This window comes from Bombus vosnesenskii, unplaced genomic scaffold, assembly GCF_011952255.1.
Source record: "Bombus vosnesenskii isolate JDL3184/JDL3185 unplaced genomic scaffold, Bvos_JDL3184-5_v1.1 scf7180000013316, whole genome shotgun sequence".
Classification (NCBI taxonomy): Eukaryota; Metazoa; Arthropoda; class Insecta; order Hymenoptera; family Apidae; genus Bombus; species Bombus vosnesenskii.
The window spans coordinates 3,842,895-3,862,282 of NW_022882962.1; the positions used below are offsets into that span (position 1 = coordinate 3,842,895).

A 19,388-nucleotide genomic window follows, 5' to 3' on the forward strand; every position below is an offset into this window, starting at 1 on the left:
GCTTAGGAGATATACTTTCGATTGACTTGCTTTTAATAGGCTCTGGAAGTCGTATTTATGGTATGGAAGGCATTTGCGTAATCCTTTTGAGATTTATGACGATTCTAAGGTAATATATTCACGAATTATATTTCCTTGATAGTCGTTGGAGGGGAAAGGAATATGTGCAACATATGTTAAAATTTATGGCGTTTCTTTCGAGATACATTTTCGAATTATACCTGTCTGATAACCTGTCGAAGTGATATTTGCAATAAGGAAATTTATGACGATTCCATTAAGGTATTTCCTTGAATTACGTTTCTTTCGAAGACTGAGAAAAGGTGTGAGCGTATTTGCGTCGAATATTATCCAAAATATCCCAATTCACGGCACTAAAAGCTTCGATTTTACAACTTCTTCAATCACTATCGTTTTCGAAGCGATCGCACAGACGAATGGCACCACACACGAGCACACACAGCACAGAAACACACCTAATCAAAGTCCTAAGATCCTGTTTCCCTTCCAATCGTTCCTCGTGTTCTAACCTCCTTCTCGTATTTTTAATTTTTAATTTTTTTTTTTTCTTTTTTCTCGTACACGCACCTCTCGGTACAAGCAAGAGTCTTTAATGATATGACGATGACCATGATGACATGACACGATATGATATGATATGATATGATAATGAGATGATTAATGTGACCATGACCATGATTTCTTACCATGATTTTATATTTACTTATTTGTTGCACGTTGTTTGGTGCGTCTCCGTAAGCAGTATGACGCGCTCGCAGACTCTCTGGCAAACCGACATTTCGGCTGAAATATCGTGCTTCTTTATCCATCCTTTTCACGCGGTTTAGTTAGCCTATTATATCAAACACGAGTGCTCTCGATCCTTTCGCGCCCCCCACTTACATATTTTCCCTTGGAATGTTCTACTTGAATATATACATATCTTACCAATTCCATATTATACAAAATATCGCGTCGCGACCACTTTTCAACTTGAAACTATCGGACCTTCGATTTAAATGTAAAAAGTTCCATTCGCTCGAAAGTGTATGATCTTTCCGATCGATCGAAGTAAAGTCGTCGAGCGAGAAGTAACTTCGATAAAATTATTTCAGCTAAAATAATAAAAAAAATGTCTGCTCGTAATATTCGATGAATTTCATCAAGTTTATTGTTTCCGCGAGATTATACGGTCGGAATAAATGTTCTAGCCCCGAAAGAAATTCCGCGAAAGTTTCGAGCCCCCCGGCCGCGTCTCGAGAGAGCATCTCGAGAATTAATTAGCGGCAGACGGCCATTGTGCATCCGAGAAATAAACGGAAGAATAGGTTTGAGAGTAAAAGGACGGTGCAGAGTGACGGCGAGTGAGAAGGCGTGAGATGGGGTGCGCGAGGGAACGAAACAGAGCAAAGAAACGCGAGCATCTGCTCAAGAACGTTGAACCGAGCGTCATATAGTAGCGTTCGCTTCGTTCTGCAATTCTTGAATGAAAAGTTAATCGAATCGATACAAATTCGTTCGAGACACGCGTGGAAAGGTTTCCCGCGTAAATTGCACACAGAGCACCCCCACAAAGAACTCGCACTCGTTAGCTTCCAGGTCGCTTGAAAAGGCGACGTCGCGCGTCGCCCTTTTCTCTCACCTTTTTCTTTCAATCTTTTTACGCTCGTTTTCTATTCCCCCCCCCTTTTTTTTTGTTTTGTTTTAATTCATCCCTTCATTTTTCTCGTTCTTTTCTTCACCAATATTTTTCTCTTAATTACCTGTTTATCAAACGACACAGATTGAATATTTTGTACAAAACAAGCACGAAATGTCGGGCCTGCCAGTCGGCCGTTTGCCGAGCGCTGGCAGTCTGTAAGTTGAGTTTAATGCATGTTGTTTTGTCTGTCCTTGCATGCAGGGATTCGGTTTTGTAACATTCGCAAATAGTGCTGACGCGGACCGGGCACGTGAGAGGCTACACGGCACCGTGGTTGAGGGCAGAAAGATTGAGGTGTGCATGAACATTCTTATACTTATATATATATATACATACATATATATATGTATACATTCGCCATTAATTCATTTATATTACACGTGTTGTTATAATTCTTTTCTTGCAGGTGTACGCGGGCAGCGCGATCGAGCGTAAGTTCGATCGCGCTTCTCGTTCGATTAATCAACAGGCGACCAGCGATCGCTTCTGTCGATCTCTTTATTTTTTTCTTTCTCTATTTCTTTTTTTTTTTTTTTTTACTCTCTATCTCGTAGCTAACAATACTACAACGTGGAACGCTGCTTCTAATTGAATTTCTAAAAACGTTGGTCGCCTAATTGAGACTGATCCTTAGATTTTAAGAAACGCGCGCAGTTTTCGTGCTCGTAAACGTTTGACATTTAAATTTAAACGACGCGTTTGTCACATTTTCTGCCAAACATTGCTAAACGAATAGTACAGACTTTCTATACTGTTATAATTTACCAGCATGAAATCTACGCACCTAGTTTTAAGCGTGAAACTGTTCCAAACGCTTGCGCCTTTGAAAACAATGTGTTTCGAGTACGATTCGAGACAGAATTATCAGGTGGATTAAATTCGAAGATCGAATTTGTCGAATTTTCACGGAGCCACGGTCACTTCCTTTGCTCGAAACGGATATTTTAGTTTAGTTAATTGAGAGATAATTGCGTGATCGGGACAACAGCGAATCAGGAAGAGCGTCCAGGGTCAATCCGGATCAACCACTCGGCACCTCGAGTACCATCGATCGATTGGTACTCGGTGATCGTTCGAGAGCATCGAGAGATTCGTGATCCTGACTCCTGGAGTGACCTGGACACTCCATTTTCCGAACCAGACTAAATATACACTGTCTCACGAAAGTATTTGAATATTTAAAGATATTTTTTAACACATATATGTTGTATTCGAAACATTGGAAAATTTTAGTAGCGTTATAATAACGTATAACTATGGTGTTTATGTTGGTAAAGTTTAAAATAAACATAATCAAAGATGTGCATAAAAGCTAAGGTAGAACGTATATTATTTATAACAGCAATTTACACATCACGTTCGTATGTTGAATATTTATAAAATATTACAATATTAACGAAAGTTAAACGAGTTTTGCATAATACGCTCGATACGTTCATAAAAGTTGTTTGTAAAATGTGGTCAAATACTTTCGTATGTCACTGTATGTCATTAAAAATTCACGGTATGTTTCATTAACTGTGTCCATTAAAAATATTCTTGTTTCTTTCAAATAACACGCGTTTCAAACGATAATATCGAATAAATTTATTGTTTAAAATAACGAGTATATCGTCGATGAAAAGCGTTGACTTGTTTATCTATAAATTACCTTTCTTTTACAACTCTTTATCTCTATCGAAGCGAATCGTACAATATGTGGATATTTATGTCCGACAGACCAATGGCTCCGTTAGAATCAATCGCGAGGTAGCAAATTGTGGCAATGGCGTATCCAAGAATCCGCGTAGTAATTCATTAAAGGGAAGATCAAGTTAAATATCTGGTTATCGACCCGATGGTCCCTAGTTAATCGTTCTTGCGAACGTGACGTCTGGCACAGTGTCGATACTCAGCAATAGCAACTTAATCTGATTGGATAACGCGATTAATCGAGCAGCTGCGATGTTGCTCCGATACTTCGAACACGTTGGCACAGTAATGTGGCCAGAATCGTTGCGTCACTGTGTTTCTTCGCTTTATGAGCCAACTTATTTTTAGATAAATTAACTTCTACAAATTGATTATGAAAATTCAGTTGCTAGCAGATATTCCGAAGAATTCGCGATCGATTCTTTGGTAAATTTCAGTCGAATATAATTGAGAAATTACCGAGATCCTTCCAAAGATTCGTTGTCAATTTTATTGCTTTTATTAACAAGAAATTCCAAAGAATTCCTGATGAATTTTTCACAACTCACAGCTAAAGTTGCCAATTTCGATGGTTCGATTAGCGTTAAATTTACCAACGAATTAAACCGATCCAATTTTCGCTGCACATGTTCCTGACCACGGAACGATCATCTCCGTGACAAATCTTCCGCATCAATCGTCGCGTCAGACTCACGTGTGCCCTTGCGACCATCTCATTCGTCTGTAGAGATCGCGATGTTCGTCCAATCGCCATTGCCAGGCTGCGTCGCGACGCCTCTCGAAGGCGCAAGCAAAGACAACCGAGGCGTGGGCCGTGCCACGAACGCGGACGCAGTCGATTAATCTCGTGGAAATTTCTCGAAAAACTCATTCGTGTCCATCCAACTCCGAATCGCGTCCGCGTGGTTGGCGCGAGTCACGCACACGCGACGATGTTGAAGGGGTGGACGCGCTCCGGACAATTCCGTAATACAAATATTTCCACTAAGAAAGTCGTCGAAAAGAACAAAAACTATGAATGCTAAACGGAAGAACGAAAGATGAGTCAATCGATATTTAAGAAAACATATAATATATATGGAAATATTATACAGTAAGATTATAGAATAATATAAAAGGTACAGACGAGGCGAGGAATAAAATACTTGTTTGAACGTGTAGATGAACGCACGTGTATAATAATAAATATGAACTCATGTACTTGTACATGATATGAAAAGTTAAAGAAAGGGTCAAAGGTAGCCAGCGAAGGATATATACCGTGATGGATACGCGTATATCTTGGCTGGTGGCATCGAAATAACGCAAAGAAACGAGAGAAACAAGTATCTGATGTCTCTTTGTTCTCTCCAATATAGAGTCGTGACACAGAGGGGCAGACTTGTCGAGGCGCGCGCGGCAAACGAATAGTAGAGATCGGATAGGACTGTAAAATGAGAAAGAAAAAGAGAGAATCTGACGGCTAGTGACGAGATACGGAGAATTTTGAGAGAGCGAGCAAAGAGAATACGTATTAAAGTGAGAAAGAAAACGAGAAATAATGAGAAAAGGCAAATAGAAAGACAGAGATAAATATATTTTGAGAGATTGATGGGCAATAATCGCCGAACGACAGGGACACTGAGGAGGCCAGTCGGTATACGATCCCCGAAGTGTCCAGAAAGGTAAGGAAAGCAGATGAAACGAATATATAAGTTGAACGATAAAATGTAACAAGTCTGAAGAGCGACGAAAGATATCGCCTCGCACTGCCCGCTCTCTCACCCCCCTCGAAACACACGAATCGGAAATCGCACGAATTTTTTTCAAACAATACGGCAAGATCGCGTCGATTCCGTGGTATAATTCGTTCTCTTCGTTTACTCGGTCGTACGTGAAATTATCGTTCACGCGATTGGGACCGCTGAAGAGTCGTGCTTGAGCTTATCGTTATTTTTGCGAACGATCCTGACGAAACGTTAGGACTGCAAGTATTGGGATTTTTTTGTCGAATTTTTATTCTCCCATTTAGCTTAATGATTTATTGCTTCAAACTGGAAGACTACGGTTTTATATTTTTGTTGATTTTAACGAGGAAGTACGACGATTACTCGTATAATTCTACTGAAAGAATTTATAAATCGATATCGAGTGAGGATATGCAAAAATAAGCCGGGTTCTGCCCGACAAAGGCTATTATGCACTTAGCGGCACGCAGAAATAGATTTATTCAACAAACCATGTATTAATGTTGTTTTTTCTTATATCGACTATAAATGATAAAATATTTGTTGTAGTTATTCGTGTGCCTTATTGTTAATTAAGTGTGTAACAGCCTTAATTCAAGGGAAAAATGAAAAAAGAGCGTCGATAATCTCGAATTAAAAAAACACATCATATAAATAATAACTCGTTATCTGATGATATCACCGAATCGATAAACAACGAATTGTAAATTGCAGACTTTGATTGCACAACGCGTGAACAGCTTTTTCAATTTTACGTTTGATTGGATAATCACTTGGCTTGTAGTTTCTAAAATTCACTCGTACAATTGCTTCTTTCGTTATCGATGTTACAGATTGACATAACAGAATTTGCTTTACGTGTTATACAAAAAAATCTAACTTACGACATATAAAATTTCGTTATTAACATTACTGGAGCCGCGCGAAAGATGTAAATTTTCAGAAGCTTCTTTTTGTTCCGACGATTCGATCGAATATCAGATCGTTACGAACATCTGGTTGGCTGTCATCTCGTTTTTTAACCGCGGCTCGGCAAATCTCCATGGAAAATAGATCTCCGTGAATAAAGGGGATTACGTTCAAACTGAGGAATTCGTCATTAAATTTATCTACCTGTCAGAAAGCAAGCTGAAATCCTAGCGTAACGAAAAATTTCCGACGACTATTTAATCACCATTTTTCCTCCCCCTTCTCTATTCGACTTTGCTCTTTTTCTATCGCGAAAAAAGAAAGAAAGAGGAACGAACTTTCCCAACGAGCCCGTTCGTACGTCGTCTGATAAATCGTCGTTGAAAATGAAAAATAAAAAAGAAAAATTGACAACGTTCGCAAAATTCACGAAGTTCCAAGCACGATAAACATTTGCCTGAATTTTTTTTTACCGAATATTCGCGTAACCGCCTCCGCGCGCTACACGCGCTCGTACGATCAATTTCCCGCGATTTGTTTCGCGTTTTCGAGAGAGGAAACAAAAAATAATATTCTTTTTGGCAATTTGCAAATTCCGATCGAACGTTTCGCGACTGTGTCCCACGCAACAAAACTGTTAATTTCTAAGATAGTTGAATAAGTATGCAACGAACGTTCGCACAAGTACTTTCGCAGTTGGTGAATTTCGAAACGAATTATTCGTTCGAGAAATGTAAGATTTATGATTTTGGATATGTTGTTTCGCAGGTAGGGTGTATCGAAATGAAATATTCGTTTCGTGTAAAAGAAGATACAAAATTTATGATCTTTCATACACGAAGGTGACAGAAGAAAAACACGATAAGCGCGTGTTGAAATTTCTATGATTTAAATGATATTTAAAGGATATTTTCTTTTCCTGATAAATTCACGATTTTGTGACTTTTCAATGGCAAGGAATTGAAAGGACGCGCGAGATTTGACGCGTTAACGAAAGGAGCGACGAAATCTCGGGTGAAAATGAAAACGTCGGAGGTGGATAGTTGGCGCCAAATTAAACTTAACAAGTTTTAATGTTCAATTATGGCGTTACACCTGCCCGGGCTGGCTCTTATTTTTGTTGGCGTAATAAGCCACGGTAATTGAAATTTACGAGCGTGTTTTACGCGGGCCGGTTCGTAAACAGGGGAAAAAGCGCTGACCATCCGCGTTTGAACCCTGTTAATTCGACAAAGCAAGGTGAATAAACTTGAAATTCTTGATAACGCGCCCATGTTCTGCCACCTATGCACTTAACTCGAATAATTTCTCGATTACGTGAATTTTTTTTTTTTTTTTAGAAAAAGGAAGTCAAAATTACGAAAGAAAATGTTACTTCTTTCGGCAACTGATAGTAGAATTATACATAGATAAGATTTTTTAAATACTTTCTATATTTCTATATACAGATATTTTTATCAAGAAAGATAAGAGACAAATATTTGCAGCTGTTAAATAATCCGACTGTATTTCTACCTATCAAATAATTCATTTGCGAAAGGGTTGAGAAACGATTAAGAAAAACCGACACTCTGTAAACCACCCTTCCACGCAGATACAACTTCGTTAAAAATCTGGCTGTGCTCTCTTCGATTAAATCCACCGAGCTCAGTAATTTCAAGCTTCCCATCAAATTAAAAACCTCCATTAACGAAATCACGAATGTCCGCCGTGGAACGAGGGTCAAATTCCAACGCAGTAGCAGCAGCAGCCGCATTACATTCGCTCGGAGGATTCTCGCAAAGCTTCGACGCGGAGCCTAACGAGAAGTTAAAGACCGAAATGGCGAAGGGGTTGAAGGGGTAGCGAGCTCGACGTCGCATTGAAAAAGCGAGAGTCCGGCGATGATTCGCCTTTTTCGCCAGTCTAGCTTTTTAATTACCGGAAGGATTAAGGGAGATCTCAAATTAGAACTGGGCGTATTTTTCCACCCACGCCTTGGAAACAAGAAGAAAAAAAAAAGAAAAAAGGAGGGAAAGGAGAGAGAGGAGAATGTTAACGCAGAGGCTGGCGTGGACGCGTGTCACTTGAGAATCGCACGAGCCGCAGGATTCCTCGAAAGTTTATCGTCCAGCTAAAACAGCGATACGGTTGCTCTTCAAAAGCACACACGTTCTCGTGGAACTGGCTCGTAATTACGTCGCGAAAACGCGAGCTGGGAAAACAGCAGATATCATTGAGGGTAGTTGGAGCTTTCTGTCAGACGACGAATGACTTCGTGAATATGCTCGTTTTATTGCTTGCATGTTTGCTAACCGGAGATTCTATCGGTTTGTCGGATTATTTCCGTTTTAAATAGAAGTTGAGAACTCCACTAATATTAGGAGACAAAATTTAATCACCGATAGTTAAATTAAAATTATGAAATTACGTCGAATTTCTCAAGCCAAAATAATATTCTTAAATGAATTAAACGATCCTCTTCATTGAAAATTTATTACATCATACTGGTTATGCATAGAAGGCAATTGTAGAATTTCCATCGTTTTGAAATAACGAAGATTAAATTGAGAAATTTTGACTGACTCGTTCTAATCTCGCAGCTCGCGGCAACTCGATCCACACCATCGAATTACTCTGACATCGAAACCAGCCCCTGCAGCTACGCTCACATATTTTATCCTTCAACAACAATGTTTCCCAGTAGAAACATTTTCCGTCAAATATTTTGCCGGCTGCTCAAACATTATCTTCCCGTGTTTATTCAGCGCTGCCGTAGCTTTTCTCGCTTCACAAGAATCAACCGACGTTACCCGTAATAACGTCGCTTTAATTACTCTCGAATTTAACCCCGAACGAGGCCACGCCAAGGATCCACAGAATTTCCTCAGAGCAACTGTACTCCATGTTAAATCGCATCTCTCGATCTTAATCAGAGGAATTACGCGTTATATCCATTTGTAAATGAAGAGAATGCAAGGGTTGTAGCATTCGAAACGATCGTCTGATTTTATTTCGACGAAACGTTAGGAATATTTAACAACAGGGATCTGATTCTTGTCCAGCCACGTTAGAACTGTGGAGGATTAGTCGTTATTAGGTCGAGCGAAATAACGAGAGCGAAATATTGCCGTCGCAGTCCGTCAAATATATTTCTTGAATAAATAAATAAATAAATTACAGACGAATGTGAGTTGGTACAAATATAAGTTGCGGAATAAATACCCGATAAAATACTCGGAGAAACTCTGTAGATCACTTCGGTACTCGTTTACACACGTCGATGCTCTTCGACACTGTTCGATAACTCTCTCGCTCGCGATCGCGTCCGTTTATTTATACTGGTCCCGGGGAGAACCGGAAAATTTGAATTCGTCTACGTTTGACGGTTGTATGTAACGGCGACATACCTTTATTGATCCTTACAATACTTGTAATCTAACGGTCTTAATACTCCGAGGCAAAACAACAACAGGATTTGAATTGTCCTGACACGCGTGCCGCTACAGAACGTTCCACAACTGTTTTACCACTGCGATGCAAAGAATCGGAATTTTTCCGTAGAATCTCTGAATATTTTATTCAATATCCGAAAAGTATTTTATTTAATATTTTACGCACGGTCGATGCTAAAGTCTTTAGCTTTGTCACCTGGTTCTTGCGTTCCACAGAATCTGTACGAACACGGAGGATGAGTATTCCGTGCAGAGATCTCCAATAAAAATTACATTTCTCTATATTTTGAGAAACCGTAACGCTAAATTTTATTAGAACCTGTTATATACACAAGTATCAGTAAAACTTCGATGAAACAATCGATCGAAACTTATTTTATCCGCTCTATCGAAACTGCTCGGTTATCAGATAAACGAGGTTCTACTTTACCTGAAAAAGGATATCTCCTTGAACGATATTTTCGCTAGAAAGATAGAACGAGGTTCGAGTTTTCTTCTGCTTGGTAACGAGTGAACACAATGCTCGTGGACTACACAAAGGACGTTCGTTAAGATAATAGGCCAGCGAATAGGGTAGCTGGCGATGTCGCGAAACTGTGCTCGCGATTCAAACCTTCTGAACCTCCACCGTAGCTCGTAAAGGTCCATCGGGGGAAGTTTAAACTGGTTTAAGCACCGGCAGTAGTTAGCGAACGGCCCGATACTCTCTCTCTCTCTCTCTCTTCGATTATCGAAGGTCTTTCGGCCTCGTTAGCGCGTTTGAATTTTGCACGCTGCCGCTGAAAGCATTGTTGACCGCCTCCGGGGCAGAAAGTATCGCTAAGAGGTTGTGAGTTTGTGGAGATCGGTCACGCGAACGGTCCCGAGATTTTCTTTATTCGCGAGCTTTTTTTCTTTCCTCGAAACGGATTGCTTTTGGAGTGGTTCGACAAAGATATCGCAAAAGAAGCGTAAATTTTTGAACGTTTGAAGTTCTGGAGTAGTTGAAATCATTTTCTTGCGCGCCTTTGCCAGGATGGTAGTTTGAAGGGTCGCGTTGTTCGTGTGGAATTCGTGGATTTTTCGATAATCTAAGATATCGATTTTTAGTTAGAAGTTTTACAATAAATGTTTAATACACATGATATTTACAGAAAATTTCGTTCAAAGGGCGTAGACTCTAAGAATTGAGACAGTACATTTATGTCCAGAACAGATTATATCGGATAATTCATATCGAATTACTAAAATATTCCCTGATTCATAATATCTCCGTTTTCGTGTCAAAATCTACTTCGTTTGCTGCAACACTAAATTGACGGATAACGTGAAATTGCGAAAGGAAGTTGCTCGTAACCGCCAAATATAGGATTCTCCATTCGCAGTCGCCAATCACGCCAACAATTATTCCAACGAGTCAAACTCTTCTCGCCAGCTGTCAAATACAGCCGAGAAGCGAAAGCTAAATTTAAATCTACCGCATCAAAAGCATCCAATTTCGTTTCACCTCCAATTCTCGAATCGATAGCCTAAATCAAGCGTAGCACTAAGAAGATCCGGCGAAATGGCGCACGAAGGTCGAAAGTGACTAACAAGCAAGAGCAAAATACCGTTGGTTGAAGCAAAGCCGGAACCGCGGCATTCCTTGAAGACGGAAGTTCACGAGCGACCTAGTGGCATCAACATGGTCGTAGCTCATGCTACTCGCTAGCGCAACGACAGGTGGCGGGTGGTTCGAGTTTTCGGGCTTAGCAAGTCAAATTTATGCAGATACAGGCCACGCGAGCAAGGTTGCGCGATACGTTCGAAGCTGTGTGTTTGCTTGTTCCAGGCATGCGACACATCCTGTACCATCGAGTCGACAGAGTGGTAGATTTTCGACAGAGGCTGGGTCAAATCGGGTCGCGCAAACTGACGAGCGAAGGCACGTCGATTATTAATAACACGGTCAAGTAGGCACGTGACTCTTTTCACGAGAATTCTTTATGGTATAAACTCTTTGACGATGGCCTGTGGCCTTTTCTTCGAGATGTTTTTAACCGAAGGTTGATAATGACCCTGGTATCTCGAGACCAGTTGGATGCCAGGCTTCATGGTCTTAGTATCGATCGATTGGTTAAGTCTTTTAGCGACATGTCTGACGACGCGCGTTTGTTGCTCGAACCTCTCCGAAGCAAAATTAATTAACTCGGCTTTTTATTCGTTTCTTAGCTTTGTTACGTAAGTACGTGACTAACGTACAATTCTCGAGAAGCGAACGAGTTACCGTCGTAAGTTTGTTCGTCTCCACGATGTGGTAAATTCTCAGGGAAATTAGAAAAGACAGTGTTTAAAATATCATTGCTTTTGTGCATTTTTCGATTTATAAAGTTGATCGATATGGCTTTTGAAAGGCGGCATGCTATATATATAGGGTGGTAATTCATTGTAGATAAACCAGGTTGATTCTATGGCTCAAGATAACACGAAAATAAATCATAACAGAATCCTGATATTCGCAAGAATTGAATTATACCGATTTTTCATTTTACTCGCCAAGTTCGAATTAAAATTGGGAAGTATTAAAATTTGATAGTTTTTAAAGTACGAGTAATGGGGGAAAATGCATCCCATACATTTTCTAGCGAAGGGAATAAGTTATGTTCTCCATCGATCGTTCCTGGAGAAGAAACTCTTGGTAATAAGGGTAAACTTGGTTGCAGAGGAAGCGTGCGAGCATCGTCGTTATCAATTACCCTGCAACGAGTAGCGCGCGATATAAATTATAACGAGGACGACAATGCTGTTAATGAAAAAAGTTGCATATCGATCAACCAACCCAGTCTACCATCCAACAAATGCCTTCCCTTATTCGTTACGAACTTTAAGTAGACGCCTCTTTAAAGTTTAACGGTTTAGCGGCATCGATCGAGAAGCTACTTTATTTACGACAAAAATTACGACGAGGTTCCTGTCTACCCCACGATTGATATCATGTACTTATTTCAAAAGTTCTATTTATGGCATTGCTTTCGTCGAGAGAAGGGTGTGCCTTTTGGCAGCCAAGTGCACAAACACGTAGATTACAAAATTCCAACTTCCAGAGTTGCGAAGTTCAAAATTCCACGCTGAATAAATCTCATATTCCACGTTCTAAAAATTCGAAATTCCATCGTTGCAAAGTATCAAATTTCACATTTCTAGAATTCGAGGCGAACAATTTCTGCGAGCTATTTTATTTCAAATTTTCTATCCACGATACCGTGGTTCGTCTCGCCTCTATCAACGAAGGAACGGCGTATCATTCGATAGCGCGACAATCTTCCAGGCGCCTAAATCGAAAAATCCAAATTTCCGAAAGAGAAGACGGCACGATTCATACTACTCGTTCCAAAACTGTTCACGATTATGCGGCAATTCGTATCCCTTCCACTAAAGCAAATTATGTGTGTCATTCGGGAGCGGAGTTAAGCAGGCGCGTAGATCGAAAAATCGATGGCCGAGACTGCGTTCCAGGTTAGCCTAACGAGACACGATTTACCGGAGGCCAGCTAGATTTACTTACTTCCTGTATTTCAATTCAGATCGCGCTGATACGACGGCGAATCGGCCGGAAATCGTGGATCGTTCGTGTCAGCTCGCGTCACGAAACTTCGTGAACCAACTCTTGGTTCCGTTTATTATCGTCGAGACTGTCTCTCCTCTCTCTCTCTCTCTCTCTTTCTTCCTATCTCTAAATACATATATACATATATTCGAACTACGACACGGAGACACGTTTTTGCAATTAATCGAACGTCGAGAAAATTGAACGAATTGACGATGCAACCGAGGGATTCTCTCTAACCGGACACACAAGGCTGCCAATCGTAGAACCCTAGCTACAATGGTCCCCTTAATCGGATCGATATCGTTCGAACGAGGCTGGCTGGCTCTCTGTCCACGAAATTGAATCGAGAAGCACGATCTGCTCGAGTTAATAGCGGATAAAGGCTTGACTATCTATCGGCCTGGTGATAGTTGGAACAGAGTCTTTGTCAAGTAGCGCGGGTCGATGATCGAGGGATTCAGGATGGCGAACGTCTAGGCTTGATCCGAGTCAACGTCATTTTATCTGTCGGCAAACGAGCCGGTGACGGATTTACTGGTATTTGCACGGGCAAATAGAGGTAAGCCATGGCTAGACCGAGCCGACGGTAGAGATAATATTGTAACAACGCCGGGACAGGTTGAATCTGATAGGAGAAGCGCGCGATTGTAGGCCCTTGATGCTGGTATAGTCTCGTGTCGTATATGGCCGTGGTTGTTGCGATTTAACCGGGTTACACCGAATGTTAGGTTGTTAGTGGAATTGGAAGTCGCTGCTAGGAAATCTGTTACCGTGTTCCAAGGGATGAGCTATAAAGGGAGATTTGAATTTTACGATGCAAAGGATTTGATCATCGTGACTGACGTTAGCCATGTTTATTGAATCGAGTGCTGAAATTAGGTTGCCAGTGACATTGGAACAAATTGTTGGATATTTTGTTTCTCTAAACCGTATTGGAAGATTTGGTTGTGAAAGCAGAGGGAGGTTTGAATTTTATGGTAGAGAAAATTCTATTATCGGCCGATGTTACGGAGGGAAATTTCGAAACTTTAATAATTCTGCAACTTTCGTGGTAAGCCTACATTATGGGGAATTAAAGTAAGTTCTAATAAACAAGGAAAGCTGGGTCATGGCACCCCAGGGTTGCAGCTTCTTCTATAGCGAATCCGGACCACGATAAATCATGTTACGCTAAGTCCGCTGCCAAGGAACATCTAAACTGCAGTATAGCAGACTGCGCTGTAACTTATGGCAGATCGGACAACTCCGGAAGAAAATTCCATCCTCGCTAGATCGAATTAAAGTGTCGATATAGGAAAACTGAAGTATGAAAAATTTCAAATCTCGTACGTCCAACCTAAGTTTGCTAGAAAGACGACACATTGGGATAGACAACTTTAAAAGCGATCATAATTTAAATACCATAATTGTCCTATAAAATTATACTACGTGACGAGAATAAAATCACAAGGCTTTAGAAAAAAATTCGTCGGTGCTAAATGGCTGAATATTTAACAATAGTATAGATAAATAAAATACTACTATATATATTTCAAAAAGTTCACTTTTCTTAATTGCCTCGTTCCTCGTAAACGAAAACGATTAGATCGAAAAATAGCCCTCGATATATGTGACTATGGCAATTTGCGACGCGATTAGACTCTTCAAAATTGATCTACGCTTGCTGCAGAAAATCACGAAAGTTCAAGTGAAAATGAAATTCAAATGACTTCCTTTAAATGGAAATATCGCTACTAAAATTTGCCAACAAAATTCCACGTCGGGCTACAATTTCACGATCTAACGATACCATCCCAATTATAATTTTCGATCCAAGCAATACAACAATAATCAGCATGATAAAAACGACCGGTGAACGAACAATCGACGTTGCAAACGTGGTCGGCCTAATTTGCAAAATAATCGCGACGTGGATTTACAGAGTGTACGCACGCGGATGTTCAACACGATACACGTATGGCAAACAAAGATTTCGGGGCTCGTCCGCGTTCGTATTGTTTGCTGTCCAACAAGGCAAAGCACGACCATCGATTCCGACAACGTAGACGCGGGTCCTCGTGTCTGTTCGCGTTTGTTTGCTCGTTTGTTGCGCATCACGCCAATCCTGCTCGTCGAATTTTCCCTATCCTACAATAAGATCCAGCCGCGCTACTGTTTGCCTTTCATTTGCTCGTCAACGATGGATATCCATCTTGGACGTTTTATTCCTCACGACAAACCAACGTCCTTCGTGACTTCTTGTTTACAATGTTGTTTATTCGAACTTTACTCTTGGATTTTAATTAATTTCATCGTAAATTGTAAATTCTTTAACATTGTACCTCGTCGGATATCTTCCGATTTCCTTCGAATGTCTCATTCGTAAAATGAAAGTAACGAAACGAACTAAAACTATTCTCGATACTAAAATCAAATATCCAAAAATTAGCTACGTTTTATTTCGTCGATTTTCTTAACGATCAACGCAATGATATGACAATATAGATTTGAAAAGATGTAGATTAATCATCGTTTTGCCGAATAGTTTTAGAATGGTACGAATTGTCTTGGATATTTCATCTTTCTTCTGACGCGTTTGATGATTCATACCGCTTAATACTTGATACGAACTAAAGAGGAATAGAAGAGAATTTTCGTCGGACGGCGATCAATAATCTAGATATTCGATATCCACCGATGAATGAAAGATTATGGTACGAGTTGAGAAACTTTCACGCGGAATATGTATAAAGGATCTTGCTCCTAACGGCCAGCGTTTCATACTTGCTAAACGTTTCACGTCGATATTTAATATTTATGAGCGCGTAAAACACGCGTAACTGTAAAAGCGTCGAAACTTGTGTGCGAAGCGAGACATGAACTCATCGATAAAATCATATCGTTGATCAGTATTCATCGTTCACATATAAAAAGGCGGATGCCGATATCAACTACGAATCGTTCGATCTCGAATAGAATTTCATGTTTAATATCGATGTTCGTTATTCTTCCGACCAGAACGTCTCTTAACACTTTGACTACCACGCCAAAATCACACGATTCGCTCAGAAGGCCACGGGAGTAATTTTATTATTCAAAGCATATAATGGCAAAACAATAATAAATCGATGATGCAAGACAATGTTCTTCTCCAATGAACCGTTTATCTTATTGGCGCAATGGTACCAGTTGATAGCGACATATTATAACAAGGCTTCGTTTATTTCGACAAGCCATTCGCATTTGTTATTTCGTCGTAAGCAAAACGTGTAGAATATATTGTTGAAACGTGTAAAAGATATTAGTAAACGGTATTTGCTCGTTCTATATACAGGGTGGTTGGTAACTAGTGGTACAAGCGGAAAGGGGGTGATTCTACGCGAAAAAAGATGTCGAAAATATAGAACAAAAATCTAAAAATTTAAAAATTTTAAAAATAACGTCAATCGAGACAACGATCTACAGTGAGATCCGTTATAACGGGACGCGATAAAGTGCACGCGTACCGAGCGAAAATTCAAAGTCGATTTTCTCGAAAACAAAGCCTCGAACGAAAAATTTTTATTCTATATTTTCGACTTCTTTTTTCGCGTAGAATCACCCCCTTTCCGCTTGTACCACCAGTTACCAACCACCCTGTATAATAGTAAAATATGTGCACACTTCTAACTTCAATTATATGATTATACAGCAGCATTTGCGATTATTTTCTAAGGTGTGTTTTTAATAATATTCGTAGATTACCCCTCAAAGATGTGGATACAAAACACAATGCACCTTTAGATGCAAGATTTGTTCTCTTTTTTTTTTTTGTTTTGTTTTTATTGATGTTCTAATAAAAATGTTTAATCGTTCAATGGGGCACTTTTTATTTCAAAGTATTTTCTATTTATCGGTTATATTCGAAATCCCTTAATTGTCAATTTTCGTACAATTTTTACAATTGTAAGAAGCTCAAGCGCTCCGGTCAACAATGATCAACGTGACAGTCAAAGTGTTAATCGATGTTCGCTGTTCACTGCTACGTAATTATAACGTAGAATATTAATATTCGTAGAAACAAGGATAAAGAGATTGAAAAATGATCTCTTATTTCGTGCTCTGGCATTTGCATGATTTACCATTTAAATTTCGCAATTATCAACAAGTGTTTCAAGAATTCATAGAAACTACGATTAAATCCGTGTCGACGATGGTTTTGTTAGTCGAATTGCAGAAGTAATTCCAAGAGAAACTCCTTGTCGACGAGTCTAATTAACCAATTTATCATGAACACCTGTGTAAAAGAGACCTAATTTCTGCCAGAGAGTTAAACACGATCGCTCGTTACGAGCAGGCGACGTTCGTTTAATCCGGCTATAACTATAACGCGACGAACAAACCTGCGCTCGTTGGAAACAGGATCGTAAAATGCAAATTGGTGGACCGATCGACGCGATTGGCCAGCCAGCTCTCTCAACGGAATACGGGACAAACAAATACGGGGTGGTTGAGATAACATTCACGTTCGAGATACGATGCTGTCTCCTAGAATATATAAATATAACGCGAGTATCTCAGGTAGAAAAATCGGCAGAAAATATGACGGTATCGTTTTGCTTCGTTCAGATAAAATCTAACAGGTGTTCGTTGTGTTTAGGCAAATTGAGAATTATGGAAAGATTATTATTATTAACAGGTTACTAAACCAGTAGATGAAAGATTGCAGAAAGTTAATATATTAAAATCGTAAAGTAACTGTTCAGAAACATTGAAACGAATTCAAGCAATATTACATTAAAAATTGTAGGATTGTTTAAGAAGCAAGATACCAAATCGAAAATGGTAAAAAGTCGGTGTAAGTAGAAAAATTACGTTAGGAGTTACGGTATATTTTAACAAATGAATTAAGAAAATAAATCAGAGACTACGAAATTGCCTTCCATCGAGATCCATAAATCGAAGATTACAATATGCTCGAGCGAATAAATTAACATGCTAATCGGCTGTTGTTGTAAAATTAATTTGAAAATATTTCTCAAGATATCTCGGATTATAAATTCTACAAAGTCAGAGTACGTCGAAATCATAGATCAGAAATTGCAGAATTTTGAAACGCGTAGAAGATAATACAAATGTGGAGGTTGGTTGATCGTGTGTTTTAAATGGCGACATAACTCTATGTTAAAATCGTCAAGAGTATTTAAAATAATTAATAAATACAAAGAACGTTCGTTAAGACGCTCGGTACAAACTGATTCGCTAAGACTGTGTATAGATCCCTATTAAAATCGCGAAAAATTGAGACTGAAAAACTGATATTGATTCGCACGACCGACTAACTTCTGAAGAACATGGTCGTCTATTTATACCAGTCGAGGGAGTACTGGAAAATATAAATTCGTCTTCCTTTGACGATTGCACGTAGCGGCGACATTTTTCTTGCCCGGAGTTTATTTATTATTATATTATGTATGTGTCTTAACGATGTTGATACTCCGAGACAAAACAACAACATGATTGTTGCTACACAAACATAGGTGGCAAGCATAAGTGGCAGAAGTATAAAATTTCGAGACTGACACAATCGAAAAGATCGGAGAATGACGAATGGAATCTCCATTTTAACGAAAAAAAGTCTCGTGAACCGCGCAACGTGATGAGAATGGAGGAGAAAAAGGAAAAGGTGAAGTCTAAACAGCGGAGACCGAAAAGTCCGAAGAAGAAAATCGTACGGTAAGAGCGAGCCAGCTGATAAAGGGAAGCGTCGAAACGTGGAGATATTTCACCCCCTACGTTTTACTTTCTTTTTCTTTCTTCTTCTTTTTAATTTATCCACTAGCGACGAAAGTACTTGTGCGAGATCGAGATAATCGGAAATCTACGGCAACGGCTTTTATGTTCTTCATTTCTTTTCACCGTGTATACTTTTCTTCGATCGTCCGGAAAAGTGGAGCGTTCCACGACCAAAGAGCAATAAAAAAAAGAAACGTTTCCTTTTTTTGTGCCTCTCACGATTGTTTGCTTCCCTCGGTAACGAGAGGAAGTTTCGAGATTTTTCAGAATATTCGGAATTGGTTTTCTTTTGCTCGTTTACGTACACTTTGCCGGATTTTCGCATGGAAAATGCTTGATCGATCGCTTCTCATATCCTCATTGATCGAAGAATTCTTATTTCAGAGATTTTACGCTTTAGAACGCAGCGATTCGAGAATTTTTTCAACGTTGATTAACGTATCACGAAAAGAGGAATAAATAAACATTATGGATATCAAAGCGATCGATCAGATATTTTCATTCTTGGCCTCAAAGACAAAAATTCTTACTCGAACGAGTCCTTCTATTTCCATTCTTCGTGTTGTTATATATTTTATAAATTATCTTTCATTAATAATTGC

The 19,388-nt window shown here is 39.5% G+C and overlaps 1 protein-coding gene across 8 annotated transcripts in view; it reads left to right on the forward strand.

Moving 5' to 3' along the window:
• The window catches only part of LOC117235519 (RNA binding protein fox-1 homolog 2), a 185,334-nt gene that overhangs the window by 105,685 nt on the left and 60,261 nt on the right, over nucleotides 1–19,388 (forward strand). For 6 of the 8 annotated variants that reach the window (XM_033497631.1, XM_033497632.1, XM_033497634.1 and 3 more), the window contains exon 5: nucleotides 1,904–1,996. The exons of the other annotated variants lie outside the window; for them this stretch is intronic. In XM_033497631.1, coding sequence (XP_033353522.1) covers nucleotides 1,904–1,996 — 93 coding nt within the window. The remainder of the gene's footprint in view (nucleotides 1–1,903; nucleotides 1,997–19,388) is intronic. 8 annotated transcript variants of the gene reach the window in all.